Below are 19,308 nucleotides of genomic sequence, written 5' to 3'. Positions count from 1 at the left end.
GCTATAATCCAATAGGAGATAGTAGAGTATGATTGACAGGAGTGAAAGCTCGCCACTGGGCATCAATTTTGTGTCTAACAGTGCTCTCTCACCATGATGTCCCCCTTCAACAGTAGCGCTGGCTCGAGCGTCACACACAGCTTCCTCGCCCTGGAGCCCTGGGGGTCGCTATGCATACAGACAGACATAAACATAGTCAAAACACATGCTAACATAGTAAAACACAGGTAAACCATGTTCAGTTGGAGTAAACTCAAACCAGCACACATGTAAACACAGACAGTAGCACGTATAAACAAGTCCCAACAAAGGTACACAAGTACCAACTGTGTGTGACGGTGGAAAGGGAACACAGTGAAAAACACAGTAGAGATAATATGCTATTATTCACCACAATCACCGTTAACAACATGAATTAGCTCACTAGATGCCCGAGGTGTAGACCAGCTGTAGAGACTGGTAGATCTTCAGGAAAGGATAGTAACCTGCGTAGAGAAGAGGAGTGTGAGAAAGAAGGAGACAGCAGGGGGAGAAAGAGGGTGTTGATGTGATGTCATTAAAGGAGTTGAAATCTATCCCCCCAAAGTTTTGAAGTTAAATAAAAATACTAGTTCATTCTAAAAATACTAATGTTGATACTCCTAACAGTACTAGACTAATAAGTTCCAACTAATTTCCATCTCAACATTTTCTGTTGTTTCAACTTGAAAAGAAGAGTTCCTACACACATTTGACCTTTCATTTTCAACTAAACTTGATCTTCTGAGTTGACTGAAATTATAACCATTAGGCATCATGGTAATTTATATTTTCAAGTTGAAACACAGATTTGACATTGTAGTGTACTACATCACATTGTACAGTAGGACACTGACCTCCCCTTGCTGCCTGGAAGTTGGGCAGGCTGGGGATCAGAACATGGTGAAGGTACAGAGGACTGCTGTTCATCTTGATCGCCCCCGACAGCAGACCCCCAAAGTAGTACATATACCTGGGGAGGAGAGAGGTGGTGGTATACAATTAGGAGTAAAACACACAGGGAGGAGAAATGGGAGGAATATGCAGGAAAGTTGCATATGGCATAAGAGAAAGAGGGAGAGGGGAGATGTTCTTACCTGTTCTGGGAGGGTTGTAGCGAGGAGGAGACTTTATCCTCACAGAACTTCCTCATGGCCAGAGTGGTTAGGGCCTGGTCCACTCTACACACACACACACACACACACACACACACACACACACTCTATCAATAAACAGGCTACTACTACTACTACCCCCCCCCCCCCCCCCACACACACACACTCATCAAATACCCTGCAGAGATCTTGCTGTAGTGCATGTAGGCACCCACAATGACCCCAATCTTCCCTGTGTTTCCCTGAGAGAGAGAAAAAATAAATACAAGAGAGATGTAAGATACCTGGACATATTTGAACAGAAAAGACAACACATCACTAAACCCTCCCTGACCTTGCAGTGAAGGACGATCACGTTGCTGGGGTCAGAGGTCATCCAGGTCTCCATGACCTTACACATGGCACAGATCTTGTCCAGCGGAGGGGCGTGCAGGTCGGGCCAACCAAAGTCTTCAACCTGAAGATGAGAACATTTTAGATTCTGAGGGCTATTTAGTTAGCCTGCTCCCAGACTTGTTTGTATTTTCTTGCCAGTATATTGTCATGTTTGGAATGACAATATGACCATAGTAGTTGGCAAGACAACACAAACAGATGTGGACCAGGCTATTATTTATCGACTTATTCACACATGAATACTGGACTAGTAGCACTCTGAAGTGTGTGTTTATTAGGCCTGTCTCCCCCCCAAAAAATCTTGGTCGACCTGGAGTGGTTTGTTCTTCCGACAAATTGATTGGTCTAAATGTTTAAATGTGTATTTTCCCTATATAGACACACCCTATGTGTTTTAATAAAACCAACTATATCTAGGCTACTGAGCTTGTCTGATGCTTTAAGCAGACTGTGATTAAATAATTAAGACACACAAATTACTCAATAGGGAGCCAGAGATTAAGATAGCCTAACCAGATTCTGCCATTAAGCTCCCGAAGTTGTTGGTAGATGATAGGCTACACCAGGGGTTGCCACCCTTTTCCATTTGGAGTGCCAATTTATTTCTACCGATCTGCATGCCTTTTATGATTTCCATATGCACATTTTTGTGGAACAGTTTCATTTAAATTATAATAAAGTCTTCATATCTCAAAATCATTATCATGTGGTTATTCAAAATTCTAAAATGAACTTCTATTGTCATATAGCCTACATAAAGCCAAACAATATAACATTGCACCCTGCATGTAGAAAATATTCAGATAAAAATAAATATCCTATAAATCACATTGGTTACCCATGGCCTGTCTGCAAGGAACTTGAAACATGTTGGGTCCAGCCTGAAGCTCATGCTGGCAAACTTGCAACATTGTATAAAATATTTTGGGCACTCAGAGTTACCTGAGCCAGTGAGTTCCAGACAGACAAAGTTGTAGGCTATTTGTGCAAGGGATAAGAAGTAATCAGGTAGGCCTATTTTATGACAGAGCACAACATTTTTTTCCCCCTTTCATTCGGAGTGAAAGAGAGCTGGAAAGATTTTTCAAATAGGCTACATTGAGGAACTATTGTCATTCTCAATGGATGTAAAAACAGACTTTGTTCACTTGCATTTGAGGTGAAGAAAAACATATTTAAGAAGCTCCACAGTGGTGGTGAGTTAAGAAAATCAGAAATACTATCAGATCCGGGCGCTAGTGCGCAGATCTCCTCTCTGCTTATTTTGAAATCTTTAATTGTTACCGTTTTAGTTCCAAATTTGCAAAAAGATCTACACATTTTTTAGTACATAACCCAGGCACTAACCAACAGAACAGCTGACGCAAAACCTACAAAGGCCCAACAAGCAGCAGCTAGCGCCATTGAGTACTGAAGATGACAACATTTCAGACACTCAGCAACAAGATTATGCCACAGCAATGTGTCAACAAATGAAAGAGGCTGTAATAAAAACTAGCAACAATCGCTTTGACAGGTTCCAAACAAATTTTGAGTCTCTAAAGATAGCACAGGCCGAACTGAAGAGCTGCATGGACACAGCTGATGAGGCCCTGTCTGACCATGACAACCGGATCGGAGGCCTGGAAACCACCTGCGCGCAACTTTAAAAAAAGAACAAGACGCTCCAAGCCAAGGTTCTTGACTTAGAAGGCCGAAGTCGCAGGCTGAACATCAAACTTGTGGGGATTTTGGAGGACGAAGAACATGGTAAACCCACATAGTTTGTGTCCAAGCTCATTACCAAGGTGCTGGGCGATGACAACTTCCCAAAGCTCCTCATCGTTGACCATGCACACCACTCTCTACAGATAAAGCCCTCACCAGGTGAGGCTGCACACCATAATTGCAAGGGTACATCACTTTAAGGAAAAGGAGCTCATTCTACGACTTGGACGACAGCGAGCTATGGAATACAAAGGTCAAAAGATTTTAATCTTCCCCGACTACACCATGGAGGTGATGGAGCAACGGCGCACATTCCGAGATGTGTTGCAGACCAATGCGAGAGGTGGAGGTGATGGAGCAACGGCACACATTCCGAGATGTGTTGCAGACCAATGCGAGAGGTGGAGGTGATGGAGCAACGGCGCACATTCCGAGATGTGTTGCAGACCAATGCGAGAGGTGGAGGTGATGGAGCAACGGCGCACATTCCGAGATGTGTTGCAGACCAATGCCAGAGGTGGAGGTGATGGAGCAACGGCGCACATTCCGAGATGTGTTGCAGACCAATGCGAGAGTTGGAGGTGATGGAGCAACGGTGCACATTCCGAGATGTGTTGCAGACCAATGCGAGAGGTGGAGGTGATGGAGCAACGGCGCACATTTCGAGATGTGTTGCAGACCAATGCCAGAGGTGGAGGTGATGGAGCAACGGCGCACATTCCGAGATGTGTTGCAGACCAATGCGAGAGGTGGAGGTGATGGAGCAACGGCGCACATTCCGAGATGTGTTGCAGACCAATGCGAGAGGTGGAGGTGATGGAGCAACGGCACACATTCCGAGATGTGTTGCAGACCAATGCGAGAGGTGGAGGTGATGGAGCAACGGCACACATTCCGAGATGTGTTGCAGACCAATGCGAGAGGTGGAGGTAAAATACAGCCTGCGGTTTCCAGCAAAGCTGCATGTTCATCACAACTGCATGACAAAAGTCTTCACTAGGCCGAAGAGGCTGCCACCTACTTAACAAAACTGAAAGTGTGAAATCACAACCCACAAATTTCTGCGATAATGACTGCAGAAACAGTGGATTCTATGTTTATTCATAAGCGGTAACGTATTAATTTGATTTCCAACAACCGTGGAGATGGCTGTCAAGTCTGACTGTTGTTAGCTTAGTAGCATAGTACTGGGTCTGTTCTAATCATCATGCCCGGCGGTCCTCATTTACGTGAGATGGGGAGAACAATGCTTCATTTAGGGAAGCAGTGGGGAGAGCGGGTTTCTCTGGGGAAGCAGTAGGGAGGGCGGGTTTCTCTGGGGAAGCAGTGGGGAGGGCGGGTTTCTCTGGGGAAGCAGTGGGGAGAGCGGGTTTCTCTGGGGAAGCAGTGGGGAGGGCGGGTTTCTCTGGGGAAGCAGTGGGGAGGGCGGGTTTCTCTGGGGCATGGTATTAAAGCACTTGAAATGACTTGGTGCTGACAATTTTCCTGCAAGAAACGCACTTTAGCCACGGTGCAGCGGCATCTGAGATACAACTGAATTTCTCAAGTTTATCAATCACCCTTCTCCTCCAAAGCTAGAAGTGTCACTACTCTCTTTCATAAAAACATCCCTTTTCAACTCTCCTCCATGTCTACAGACCCACATGTATCAGGGAACATTCATTCTTTTCCTGTCACCTTATTGAACGTCTATGGCCCTAACATTGACAACACACATTTCTTTCGTGATGTTTTTGATTTGCTCCCAGATCTTAGTACCACTAATTTAATAATTAGAGGTGATTTTATTTGTTACCTTGTTCCGTATCTTGACTGACTGTCTACATGTACTACTTCAAATATCACTTCTGACCAGGTTCTAAATAATCTAATCCAGGAATCTAGTGGACATCTGGAGACTGCAACATCACACAGACAAAGACTACTCATTCTACTGTCATGTTCACAAGTCTTATTCTAGAATCGACTACTTCCTCATAGATTCCAAACTGATGTGCTTAATTCTATTCTGACCAACAATGACACATCCAGTCTCTTTGAACTACATAGATCTGTTCAAAAGGGTTGCCCACTAAGTCCTTTGCTCTTCGCTGTCACCCTTGAACCCCTGGCGACACAAATAAGGGCTCATTCTAATATCCAAGGTCTTAAAGTAGGAAACATAGAAAGCCGTATTTCGTTATATGCAGACAGTGTACTGTTATACCTCTTGGACCCAGTAGCCTCTGCCCCTAAACTACTAGACTTAATCAATTTATTTGGCAAACTATCTGGCTATTCAATAAATTGGGGGAAAAGTGATCATGTGTATTGCAGATAATTTTACAACAATGGTAGAGAGGATACCATTTAAAGTGGTGCATGACCACTTAACTTACCTGGGACTAGAAACACCTAGAAATCCAAAGCTCATCTTCAAGCTAAACTACAGTGAAGTGAACTGCAAAGCTAAAACAAAACATGGAAAGCTGGAGAATACTGTCTCTATCCATGATGTGGCGCATTAATGCCATAAAAATGTTCTCTCTGCCCAGATACCTTTATTTTTGCCAGAATCTCCCAATTTGTATGACCTAATCATTTTTTACAATCTTGTAATTTGTCTGGGGTTACAAAAAACACCGTATTCGTAAAGCACACTTGCAAAAGCCCAAGGAAAGTGGCGGCTTAGGCCTGCCTACCCATCTTCAAGAATTATTACTAGGCTGCAAATGCCAGGGCATTAACGTACTGGCAACTGGGCAGTGGCTAAATATGTCTTTCAGGTTATGTCGATTTAGGACTCGTTTTACTGTGGATATAGATACATTCGTACCGGTTTCCTCTAGCATCTTCACAAGGTCCTTTGCTGTTCTGGGATTGATTTGCACTTTTCACACCAAAGTACGTTCACCTCTAGGAGATGCGTCACGTCTCCGCCGTGAGCGGTATGATGGCTGCATGGTCCCATGGTGTTTATACTTACGTACTATTGCTTGAACCGATGAACATGGTACTTTCAGGCATTTGGAAATTGCTCCCAAGGATGAACCAGACCTGTGGAGGTCTACAATTTTTTTTCTGAGGTTTTGGCTGATTTCTTTTGATTTTCCCATGATGTCAAGCAAAGAGGCACTGAGTTTGAAGGTAGGCCTTGAAATTAATCTACAGGTACACCTCCAATTGACTCAAATTATGTCAAATAACCTAACAGAAGCTTCTAAAGCTCATCTGCATGCTCGTCGTCCTCACAAGGGTCTTGACCTGACTACAGTTTGGCCTCATAACCAACTTCAGTGGCAAATGCTCAAATGGCCACTGGCACGCTGGAGAAGTTTGCTCGGTTTCAACTGTACCGGGAAGATGGCATTGTGTGGGCGAGCAGTTTGAACTGAGTGCCCAATGGTGGTGCTGGGGAAGTGGCATGGGCAGGAATAATCTATGGTCAACGAACACAATTACATTTTATCGATGGCAATTTGAATGTACAGAGATAACGTGACAAGATCCTGAGGCTCAATGTCGTGCCATTCATCTGCCGCCATCACCTCATGTTTCAGCATGATAATGCACGGCCCCATGTCTCAAGGATCTGTACACAATTCCTGGAAGCTGAAAATGTCCCAGTTCTTCCATGGCCTGTATACTCACCAGACATGTCACCCATAGAGCATGTTTGGGATGCTCTGGGTCGACGTGTACGACAGCATGTTCTAGTTCCCACGTTATCCAGCAACTTTGCACAGCCATTGAGAAGGAGTGGGACAACATTCCATAGGCCACAATCAACAGCCTGATCAACTATTTGCTAAGGAGATGTGTCACGCTGCATGAGGCAAATAGTGGTCACACCAGGGACTGACTGGTTTTCTGGTCCATGCCCCTACATTTTTTAAGGTATCTGTGACCAACAAATTATGTCAAATAACCTAACAGAAGCTTCTAAAGCCATGGAATTTTCCAAGCTGTTTAAAAGGCACAGTCAACTTAGTGTATGTAAACTTCTGACCCACTGGAATTGTGATACAGTGAATTATAAGTGAAATAATCTGTCTGTAAACAAGTGTTGGACAAAGTAGATGTCCTAACTGACGTGCCAAAACTATAGTTTGTTAACAAGAAATTTGTGGAATGGTTGAAAAACAATTTTTAATGACTACAACCTAATGTAAACTTTCGACTTCAACTGAGAGGGCCATTGACCCATAAGCAGATCTCGCTCTCTTTGGCTGCTCAAAGTCTGTTCTAAGATCGTCATATGAGGAACAACAGGTTCTGATGTTTGGAATGGTGGTTTCAAAGAAGAAACCTTCAAAGAATGGAAGTCACCCACCCCCCTTGCTTCAGTAGTTGGCTAGCAGAAATAATTAACACCATTAACTTGGAAAATATTAGTTTTTTTCGGACCAACTCCTCCAGCAGTTTTCTCAAGGTTTGGGGTCTGTTTCTGGACCGTCTGGACAGAGACTGACTGTGAACACTAACTAGGAACACTTACTGCTGATGTAGCTGTCAATGTTTTTCTCTTGTTGTCCCATGTCTTGCCTAAGCAATACTTCATTTCATATGTCTGGCAGCGGTGTTTCTTTCCTTTTTTTTTTTTCTTGTGTGCTTTTGTTTGTACAGAATTGCAAAAGAAATTCCTTTCAAATAAAATATATATATTTTAAAAAATTCTAATAGATCCTCAAATGGGCACATTTTATAGGCCTATATTTGCGCGCAGGCCATGTAGCTTAGGCCTACTTCTCTGCATAATCAGGTGCTCGTCCTTACTCAACACTGACAGGAGCACTACAAATGAAAGACAATTAATAAATTGACAACTCGTAAATGGAATGAAATGCCTAGGTGGTGCAATCTGAAAACAACGTTTCCAGTCTTGACAATGAGAACGGTAAACATTGTAGATTAGAAATTATGGCAATTAACAGTAAATGTACTACTGGTGATACTGGTGTGCCAACCCCGCAGCCTCCACAATGGATTAGTCCACTCACACAGGCGTGAATCAGACATCGTGACACCTGTCTGATTTATATATGTGCGACTGTTTGACTAAAAACAAAAAAAATCTTGGTGGACCAACAGCCTATCGACCAAACAAATGACCAGTTGACTACATGGGGTCAGCCCTAGTGTGTATGTAGTCAACCTACCTTGGGGCTGAGTCGTGTGATGTCATGACGCTTCTCAGACAGGTTTAAGAGCTGGGAGAGGTAGATGTTGAGACAAAAAGACGAGGAAATCAACAGTCATACCCAGCAAGCACACAACCACAACACAACTTTGTCTCAACGTTGACTGCAAAGTTGTGTGGCAAAAATGCACATCACGTATGTGATTACAAGAAACAAAACAATGAGCGTTTGTTTACAAAGAACAATATACTGTTTGCATTGCTTCTTCATAACACCATACAGTAACGTAGTTAATACCAAAACGGAATGTAAGCATGACAAATGGTCTCTTACTAGCTACATGAAAGACTAATGGAAGAAGACGGCATTAGTGCTCAATGGTTCGCAGGTTACGATACAAAACACAAGTAAACAAACAAACAAACAAACACACACCTTTGTTTTTGGTATTATAAAAGTGTAGAAATTAAAATCTGTTTCAAATGAAATGTGATCTCTTTTTCATTGCAATTTGTGAGTATAATGTTTGATAAAATGGATCATACAATAAATGTATTCCATTTAAATGTCCATTTTATCTAACTATGGACAGAAGTGGGAAACCTTACCTTGTACGGGCCATTGTGGGTGCAGGTATTTTCTTCACCCGAGTATTATAACGCCCCATTCCAAAAATCAAAGCCTTAATTCAGGACAATGATTTGTTGATAAATTGAATTAGGAGTGTTACTGCTTGGCAGGAGCAAAAGCCTGCACCCATGCCAGTCCTCTCATGGCGGGGTGATAAGACAATAAATTAACTCTGTGGAGTGGCAATACGGTATGTGGGCTTCTTGTTATACATATGTATTGACTGATGTTCCCAGCACCAGGGTTATGTTCATTAGCGCACGCAAAAGTTTGAAAACTATTTGCAAGAACATTTAAACCAGCATAGTTCCTCCCTCCCTGTTTCAGTCTGCTTAGTTGCCAACCCAGTTCACATTTTGGATGTGTGAATTGCTTTTTTCCAAATACAGTAGTGTAGTGTGGTGTGGTGGTGGTGGTGGTGGGGTCCCCCCCCCCAACTCACCAGGAACTTATCTTGATGTTTGGACTTGAGCATAGCAGCCACTTCCTGTAGGTTGCCACGGTAACGTTGTTCTTCCAGGTGAGGCAGAAAGAAGACAGAAATGATCCGCTCAGTGATGTAGGTGAGGTCAAAGTCATAGTGCCTCGCCATCACTCTCTCCATCACATGATTCACACTCCTGGAGGAGAGGAGAGAGGGGAAGAGGGGAAGAAGGAAAAGGGAGAAAGAGGGTCAATTACTCCATCGATCTCTCCATCATCACTGTCTCTCTCTCATTTCTCCTCACCACCCACTCAAAGATTCACATTTCTTGCTGGGAAACCACAAAAACAATCACTTTGCGTTTTTCATCTGGCCAGGTCTTGATTACTTCATTGGCAAAGTGGGCAAAATTACACAGGATATGCCACCAACTAAAAATGAGCCATCATACTCATGCATAAAAAAAAACTAATAATGAAAGAAAAGTAATGTAAGTTAGTGTGGGAGAAGTAGAACAATTATTATTAGTTTTGATCAATAACTGCAAACCTCCTGGCATTGACAACTTAGATGGAAAGCTATTGAGGATGGTAACTGACTCTATAGTCACTCCTTTATTTAATCTGAGCCTAGAGGAAAGTCTTTGTCCTCAGGCCTGGAGGGAAGCCAAAGTCATTCTGCTACCCAAGAGTAGTAAAGCAACCTTTACTGGTTCTAAAAGCAGACCTATCAGTTTGCTGCCAGCTCTTAGCAAACCTTGTAGAATAATAGTGAAGACATCAAAACTATTAAATAACACATATAGAATCATGTAGTAACCAAAAAAGTGTTAAACAAATCATAATATATTTTATATTTGAGATTCTTCAAAGTAGCCACCCTTTGCCTTGATGACAGCTTTGCACACTCTTGGCATTCTCTCAACCAGATTCATGAGGTAGTCACATTTTGATTTGTTTAACACTTTTTTGGTTACTACATGATTCCATAATAATTTAATAGTTTTGATGTCTTCACTATTATTCTACAATGTAGAAAATGGTAAAAATAAAGAAAAACCCTTGAATGAGTTGTTGTGTCCAAACTTTTGACTGGTACTGTATGTGTAACTGATAAATGTGCACACACACACGTTGATGTTTTTACATTCATGCAAATTGTAAAGTATTTTTCATTATGTGTCGGACCCCATTAAGACTAGCTGTCTCCATTGGCTGTAACGATTGTCGCGGGGGAAGGAGAAGAGGACCAAAGTGCAGCGTGGTATGTATTCATAATACATTTAATAAAGATGAATACTGAACAAAAACAACAAACCGACAAACTAACAGTTCTGCAAGGTGCAACAAAAACACTAAACAGAAAATAACTACCCACAACCCATAGTGGGAAAACAGGCTGCCTAAGTATGGTCCTCAATCAGAGACAACGATTGCCAGCTGCCTCCGATTGGGAACCATACCAGGCCAAACACATAGAAATAGAAAACATAGAACAAAAACATAGAATGCCCACCCCAACTCACACCCTAACCAAACTAAAACGGAGACATACAAAAGGAACTAAGGTCAGGGCGTGACATTGGTTAATGTGGATCCTAATAAATAGAATTACTCCACACTCACACTCCTGAGTAAATAATACACTACCTGCAACAGATTGAATCTTGTCCCAAGTCCTTCACTACTGACTGAAAGAGAACACGTCCTTCACTACTAAGTAGAAATATAACAAGTCCTTCACTGAACAAAAATATAAACAACATGTAAAGTGTTGGTCCCATGTTTCATGAGCTGAAATAAAATTACCCAGAAATGTTCCGTACGCATAAAAAGGGCACAAATTTGTTTACATCCCTGTTAGTGAGCATTTCTGCTTTGCCAAGGTACCTGTCAGGTGGATGGGTTGTGACATGTCAAGAAACTGATTAAACAGCATGATCATTACACAGGTGCACCTTCTGCTGGAGATAATAAAAGGCCAATGTGCAGTTTTGTTACATCACAATGCCACAGATGTCTCAAGTTGAGGGCACATGCAATTGGCATGCTGACTGCACGGAATGTCCACCAGAGCTGTTGTCAAAGAATTTAATGTTCATTTCTCTACCATAATCCGCCTCAAATGTCGTTTAGAGAATTTGGCAGTACGTCCAACCGGCCTCACAACTGTAGATTGTCTGAGACCAGCCACCCAGACAGCTGATGAAACTGGGTTTGTACAAACAAAGAATTTCTGCACAAACTGTCAGAAACCGTCTCAGGGAAGCTCATCTGCATGCTCGTCGTCCTCACAAGGGTCTTGACCTGACTACAGTTTGGCCTCATAACCAACTTCAGTGGCAAATGCTCAAATGGCCACTGGCACGCTGGAGAAGTTTGCTCGGTTTCAACTGTACCGGGCAGATGGCATTGTGTGGGCGAGCAGTTTGAACTGAGTGCCCAATGGTGGTGCTGGGGAAGTGGCATGGGCAGGAATAATCTATGGTCAACGAACACAATTACATTTTATCGATGGCAATTTGAATGTACAGAGATAACGTGACAAGATCCTGAGGCTCAATGTCGTGCCATTCATCTGCCGCCGTCACCTCATGTTTCAGCATGATAATGCACGGCCCCATGTCTCAAGGATCTGTACACAATTCCTGGAAGCTGAAAATGTCCCAGTTCTTCCATGGCCTGTATACTCACCAGACATGTCACCCATAGAGCATGTTTGGGATGCTCTGGGTCGACGTGTACGACAGCATGTTCTAGTTCCCACGTTATCCAGCAACTTTGCACAGCCATTGAGAAGGAGTGGGACAACATTCCATAGGCCACAATCAACAGCCTGATCAACTATTTGCTAAGGAGATGTGTCACGCTGCATGAGGCAAATAGTGGTCACACCAGGGACTGACTGGTTTTCTGGTCCATGCCCCTACATTTTTTAAGGTATCTGTGACCAACAGATACATATCTGTATTCCCAGTCATGTGATTAGGGCCTAATTAATTCATGTCAATCAACTGTTTTCCTTATATGAAGGAATTGTTGCGCGTTGTGTTTATATTTTTGTGTGTAGAAAGAGAACAAGTCCTTCATTAGTAAATATGTGATTGGTACCTGGGAAGGGAGTTCCTCTTCTTCTGGGACAAATACCTTGTGGAGCCCTGCTGAGAATGAGGGAAAGAGATCAACTATTTTAGTTTGGGGCTTTTGTAGTACAGCACTGCAGTTTGTATCAGAATGTAAAGACAGAGTGGAGAACACCTTACTAATGCCAAACTAAGTTCAAACAAACCAAATTACAATGACATGAAGGCAGGAGGACAGAGTTAAATGAATCCTCACCAGGGCTGGGATGCAGGTGGATGTCACCTGAAAGACAGAACACAGGTAAGTACAAAATCTACACATCAATACAAACACACTTTTTGAATATAGAGTACTGTACTTTATTAATACATAGGGGTATATCATACATATGTCATACAGAAGATACCGGTTTCATAATGATGGTAACTAAAAACATTCTCCTCCATACAAAACATGCTGACCACACAGACACTTTATGCCATGTCAATGTGGCTCAGCAGGTAGATCGTTCTTGGGCTCGGTCTAGGACCAATGAACAGGATAGGGGGACGAGAGAGGGAAGTGTGCTAATGGAGGGGAATCTCTCTCTTTCTCTCAAAGGCTGGAGAGGAAACACTGCTGCTGTCATGCTGTCGTCAGAGATTTGCCCCTTCCCTATGACAGAGTAGAGGGGCATGACTCCAGAGTACCCCTTCCATTTGACAGACTAGAGGGGCGTGATGCCAGGCTAGACACACACCCGTTTGCACTCTGTAGCATCATGTCCCAGAGATGAATCTGTGTAAAGTTCTCTGTATTCCTAGACAGAAAAGTGTCATTTTCCATACTACTCATAATTGCGATCCTCACAACATGTGATAATACAGAATGTATGTTGTCCTCAATGTTCCATTAATTTATATTGATCAAGTCTGATCTTTTTGGTCATGAAGGAAAGGAGATGAGGAAAAGATGCCATCTCAGATATTGGGACACAACCCGAGACCTACCAAAACCATAAGCTGAGGTCCTATTTTCTACCCCTCTTCCTGGTCTGCACTTCCCCTCATTGCTGAAATGGTCTGGTGTAAGAAATAGGATAAACCCCCACTAGCTTACCTTACACCAATATAATATATGGAGTCGAGCAAGTGCACACTGCAGACATTGGAGAGGAGGATAGGAGAGCAGAACGCCGCCCCAACAGTTAAATGTCATTCCATTTTTACCTCTGACCTCATTACATCATTGCACTGACAGGACATGAGTGGCATTTGACCCTTGGGCTAAGGTCTACTAGTTGTTGACAGGTGAATGTCAACATGTTACACAAGTATGAAATACCAGACAGAATCACCTGAAGAAGCAGCTTTGAAGATTGTGGACAGTGCTTTACAATGACATTAACGAAAAGGTCAAGAGCTTTATATACAATTTATTAACATCATTACACTTTCCAATCTGTTAATTGGACGGTCACACGGTCCCTACCTATCTTTATCTGAGAGACGGAGAGAAAAGAAGAGAAAAGCAGGAGGGGAAGGCGAGGACGGGGGTAAGGCACCACATTACATCTCCCTCCCTGGTTGGCAGTTAGACAGATGTTTCCTGAATGCACAGAGGCCTCCTCTTCATTCCACACACTAATGGACACATTAAGATTGAATATTCACTCACACCCCCGTGTGCTCACACACACGCGCACACACACACACAGTGTACCAGTTCTAAGTCAATACCATGTTAATACCATGTGATGCACACATCTATACAAAGCAGCCAGACCGTGACCCATTGACCCTGACTAAGCCATATCTGCCATTTTGTGCTAAACTAGACAAAATCTAATCTTGGTTTGGACTGAAAACTCGACAGGGCAAAATGTGAAGAGGTGTGATATGAAACTAAACAGGGAGTCAAAGAGAAGCGAGGGAGGGAAAGAGAGAAGGACAGAATCACGAGCGATGGGGAGAAAGTTGTTTGTGTGATGGAGGGAGAGACCTTTCTCACACATACAACCTTCTCCCTCGCTCATGTTTCTGGTGGAGGGATGGACAGGGTGAGGAGAAAGAGGGAGTGAGAGAGAAAGAAAGAGAGAAAGAAAGAGAGTAAAATAAAGAGAGAGAAAGGTCTGTGCTGTGTCAGATTGTTTACTGCTGGGCTGAGGGAGCTTCTGCAGGCAGCTCTTTAAAGACCATCATCAACCAGTTGAACAGCCCTCGATCACAGCTGAGTGTACCACTTCACTTCAACCACTTCACTCTGCTGACTGCCCCAACATGACAAGAATAAAACACAGAGAGAAACATGGACAGAGAGTGTGTGCTAGAAAGGGAGTAAGACGGAGGGAGGGAAAGGGAGAGTCAGAATCAGAGAGGAAGAGATAGAGAAGAGTTGAGAGGTTTGAAAAGGATGAACATGAGGAAAATATATATATTTTTAAAAATTTCCTTGTTAATTTTGATGTGTTCTACTCACTGTCGCAATGTGGGAGACATTGACTTGCCATTTCCCGAGAAATCTCATTGAATTGAATGTCAATTCAATTGAGGGAGAGAGAGAGTGGTATAGAACCCTGGTATAGAACCCTGGTATAGAACCCTGGTATAGAACAGTAACATTATGCCATTATAAAATCGATGGCAGAGTTCCAGTGGAAATGTGTGTGTGTGTTTTATGTAACAGGAAGTGATGACATCATGACCATGTGACCTGTTTACCAGGGTCATGTTCGCGAGCAGATAGAAACAACTTGCATAGAGACTGACACGATTCCCTGTCCTACATGACAGAAAAGCATGTCTGTTCCACATGGTCTATTTATATGTGAATGTTCTCTAACATTGCGTCCCTTTGAACGTAACCCAGATGAGCAGGAAAGCACAATAGTTCTCGACAACATCCCAAATGGCACCCTATTCCCATTATAGTGCAGTACTTTTCACCAGGGCCCATAGGGCTCTGTTCTCTTTCTAATGCAGTACTTTTCACCAGGGCCCATAGGGCTCTGTCCTCTTTCTAATGCAGTACTTTTCACCAGGGCCCATAGGGCTCTGTTCTCTTTCTAATGCAGTACTTTTCACCCGGGCCCATAGGGCTCTGTCCTCTTTCTAATGCAGTACTTTTCACCCGGGCCCATAGGGCTCTGTCCTCTTTCTAATGCAGTACTTTTCACCCGGGCCCATAGGGCTCTGTCCTCTTTCTAATGCAGTACTTTTCACCAGGGCCCATAGGGCTCTGTCCTCTTTCTAATGCAGTACTTTTCACCAGGGCCCATAGGGCTCTGTCCTCTTTCTAATGCAGTACTTTTCACCAGGGCCCATAGGGCTCTGTCCTCTTTCTAATGCAGTACTTTTCACCAGGGCCCATAGGGCTCTGTTCTCTTTCTAATGCAGTACTTTTCACCAGGGCCCATAGGGCTCTGTCCTCTTTCTAATGCAGTACTTTTCACCAGGGCCCATAGGGCTCTGTTCTCTTTCTAATGCAGTACTTTTCACCCGGGCCCATAGGGCTCTGTCCTCTTTCTAATGCAGTACTTTTCACCAGGGCCCATAGGGCTCTGTCCTCTTTCTAATGCAGTACTTTTCACCAGGGCCCATAGGGCTCTGTCCTCTTTCTAATGCAGTACTTTTCACCAGGGCCCATAGGGCTCTGTCCTCTTTCTAATGCAGTACTTTTCACCCGGGCCCATAGGGCTCTGTCCTCTTTCTAATGCAGTACTTTTCACCAGGGCCCATAGGGCTCTGTCCTCTTTCTAATGCAGTACTTTTCACCCGGGCCCATAGGGCTTTTGGGACGTATCTCTAGTTTTTGAATAGAGATTCATCCGACAGGGTAGGAAGCCACTGTTAATTAATTGGTTGTAATAATGGTGGTAAACTGGATAAAGTGATGGAGTAAGCCACAGGAAGGAAAGGATGCAGACAGACATGGCCCGGAGCCCCTCGAGAATGGTGTTGAACACAGTAGCCTAGCACACACACACACACACACACACACACACACACACACACACACACACACACACACACACAGCACAACTTATAAGTCAACAGGATGCAATTTGCAGGACACCGTCAGAGTCACTTAACCTTCCACACCCGCTCACGCTGTACACTCGCAAACATGCTTGTGTTGTGTGCATGTAGCCTATTTACACTAATATTGTATACGCAAGATCACGTTAACATGGATGTTCACACACACACAGTGGACACGTGTCCAGGGCAGCAGCAGCAGCCTGAGGAGCTTCATTAGTTCCTTTAGCCAATGTGCTGCTAGGGCCATCTGGTTACGTTTGCCTTGTCCATCAGCTAGACTAGCTACTACTTACAGAGGTGCCTGCCCGTCTCCCATCCAACCCTCAGGGACTACTGACTGGTATTACACAAGTACAGCTGCCCATGTGGCCCTCCCTACAGCCAGCATGAGACAGAGAGGCCAAGTCATGGGCATAGAAAGAAGAACTAGACAACAGTACCTTCCTCAGTGCAGCTGTGACCTAACAACCTAGTAGAACTTTACTGTGATGGAAAGATGACTGTATTCCAATGAATGGGAATGCCACATATGACTGCCAATGCCATCATGGCACAATATAAATGGATTCCAATGAACCACAAAATACTTTTTCAGGACACAGACATCTTGCTCAAAATTGTGCCAAGCACGAGCCTAACTAGATGAAGCGGATAGATAAGTGCATCACTACTGCCTTCCTGAGACTTGGGAGTGCTCTGGATCTGGGCATACAGATCTAGGCTATTGGGACGGAATTTCCACTCAAACTACTTTGTGACCCTTTTTTTGCTTATTGTAGGCCTACTATTGGATATTCAATGTTGGTCATTGGCTGTAACTTTGTCTGGTGCTATTTTGGGCCAGGTCTCAGCAGCAGGAAGGCAAAAGGCAAATAAAGAAAGTGGCTGGGTATTCTGAGTCAGTGGGACCAAAGACTAATTCTGACAGTTTGAGTCAGAGGTTACTTTCTCTCTGTCATCCAATAATAGGTTTTATCAGGACGACTTCCAAGACAGAACTGACCTAATTTCCAGTTGCTAGTGCAAAAAGAGAGGGAAGAGGGGGAGGAGAGAGGGGGAAGAAGTGAGTAACTCATACACTTTTAACATAGTGAGGTAAACAATTAAACTGAGATTGAGCTGAGAATATTCTAAGACAGCAATTCAGACAACTGACACACACAATCTCCACTCCAGCTCGAAGTCTGACTCTCTCAAGGATCTAATAATATATTACATCTTATATATTCTAAGCATCTTCTTCTCTCCTCTTAACCACTGTGTAATTGAGTCAAAGAGACAGACAGCGCAAACGTTTCAACATTCCACACAGAGCACAGGCTAGAATTAGAAGCCATGTTGCTGTGAATAAGTAGGCAGTGAGAAAGCTCTTTCTCTCCCTCTCTCTGTTTCCATCTGCCTGCCTGTCTGCCTGTCCCACAGGTCCTTATGTACAGGGGCTACAGTAACATTTACACTAACCACAGTCATGCCGCCATGGGACACAAGCATGTACCTCCCCTCCCCCCAAATCAACAAAAGACACAGAGATTAAGATAATGCACGAGAGGATGGGTGGGTGGGTGGGTGGGGTACGAGGCATGGGGAAGAGACATTGGATAGAGGGAGTGGGCACACAGAGCTGAGAGGGGAGAAAAAGCTTGGAGGAGAAGGTGGGAGAACAAGAGCATTTGGGTGAAAGAGAAGGGGAGACCTTGGGGTAGACAGAGAGAAATAATGATAGAAAGTGAGAAGGGGAGAGAGAGAGAGGGAGAATGAGAATGTGAGCAAGCATGCGAGTTAGTGAGTGAAAGAGTGTTTGGGGGGTATCAACAGCTGAAAATGCCTTTCAACCATTGAGACCAGACAGAGTTTGGTAGACCTCCTTACTTTAGACCATACACTGCTCTGAGCGCTCATCAAGGCATTTGTTTGTTTGTTCATCCGTCAGCTCAGATCTCTACTTGCTGTTCATGTAACAGCTTTACAAAGTGTACAGACCCTGCTATTTCACCAGGTTTTTTGACACAGACCCTGCTATTTCACCAGGTTTTTTGACACAGACCCTGCTATTTCACCAGGTTTTTTGACACAGACCCTGCTATTTCACCAGGTTTTTTGACACAGACCCTGCTATTTCACCAGGTTTTTTGACACAGACCCTGCTATTTCACCAGGTTTTTTGACACAGACCCTGCTATTTCACCAGGTTTTTTGACACAGACCCTGCTATTTCACCAGGTTTTTTGACACAGGCAAATTATCAAGTGTGCATGAAACCTGTACACACAAACCTGTCTCTCCCTCTCTAACCCTTTCATGCTTCTGGATATTCCACTTCCCCCTCTCCATGACGGAGACTGACCAGGTGAATCCAGGTGAAAGCTGTGATCCCTTATTGATGTCACCTGTTAAATCAACATCAAATCAGTGTAGATGAAGGTGAGGAGACAGGTTAATAAGGATTTTTAAGCCTTGAGACAATTGAGACATGGATTGTGTACGTGCCACTCAGAGGGTGAATGGGCAAGACAAAAAATGCAACGGAGTATGGTAGTAGGTGCCAGGGGGAAAAGTTTGTGTCAAGAACAGCAGCACTTCTGGGTTTTTCACTCTCAACAGTTTCCCGTGTGTATCAAGGATGGTCCACCACCCAAAGGACTTCTAGCCATCACACAACTGTGGGAGGCATTGAAGTCAACATGGGCCAGCAACCCTGTGGAACGCTTTCAACACCTTGTAGAATCCATGACCTGGCGAGTTGAGGCTGTTCTATTGGCAAAAGGGGGCGGGGGGGGGGGTGAAACTCAATATTGG

The 19,308-nt window shown here is 43.7% G+C and overlaps 1 protein-coding gene across 1 annotated transcript in view; it reads right to left on the bottom strand.

Moving 5' to 3' along the window:
* Positions 1-9,599, bottom strand: part of LOC109891642 (tensin-2-like) — a 30,139-nt gene extending 20,540 nt beyond the window's left edge. Inside the window, exons 1-8 of the mRNA XM_031825632.1 lie at positions 9,429-9,599; positions 8,375-8,425; positions 1,468-1,590; positions 1,311-1,375; positions 1,116-1,199; positions 876-991; positions 425-485; positions 93-168 (exon numbers count right to left, since the gene is read on the bottom strand). Of these exons, the coding sequence (XP_031681492.1) occupies positions 93-168; positions 425-485; positions 876-991; positions 1,116-1,199; positions 1,311-1,375; positions 1,468-1,590; positions 8,375-8,425; positions 9,429-9,590 (738 nt within the window). The 5' untranslated portion in view covers positions 9,591-9,599. The remainder of the gene's footprint in view (positions 1-92; positions 169-424; positions 486-875; positions 992-1,115; positions 1,200-1,310; positions 1,376-1,467; positions 1,591-8,374; positions 8,426-9,428) is intronic.
* Positions 9,600-19,308: the final 9,709 nt, after the last annotated feature.

This window comes from Oncorhynchus kisutch, linkage group LG5 (genome assembly GCF_002021735.2).
Source record: "Oncorhynchus kisutch isolate 150728-3 linkage group LG5, Okis_V2, whole genome shotgun sequence".
In the NCBI taxonomy this organism is placed as follows: Eukaryota; Metazoa; Chordata; class Actinopteri; order Salmoniformes; family Salmonidae; genus Oncorhynchus; species Oncorhynchus kisutch.
This window is presented reverse-complemented; position numbering and strand designations above follow the sequence as displayed.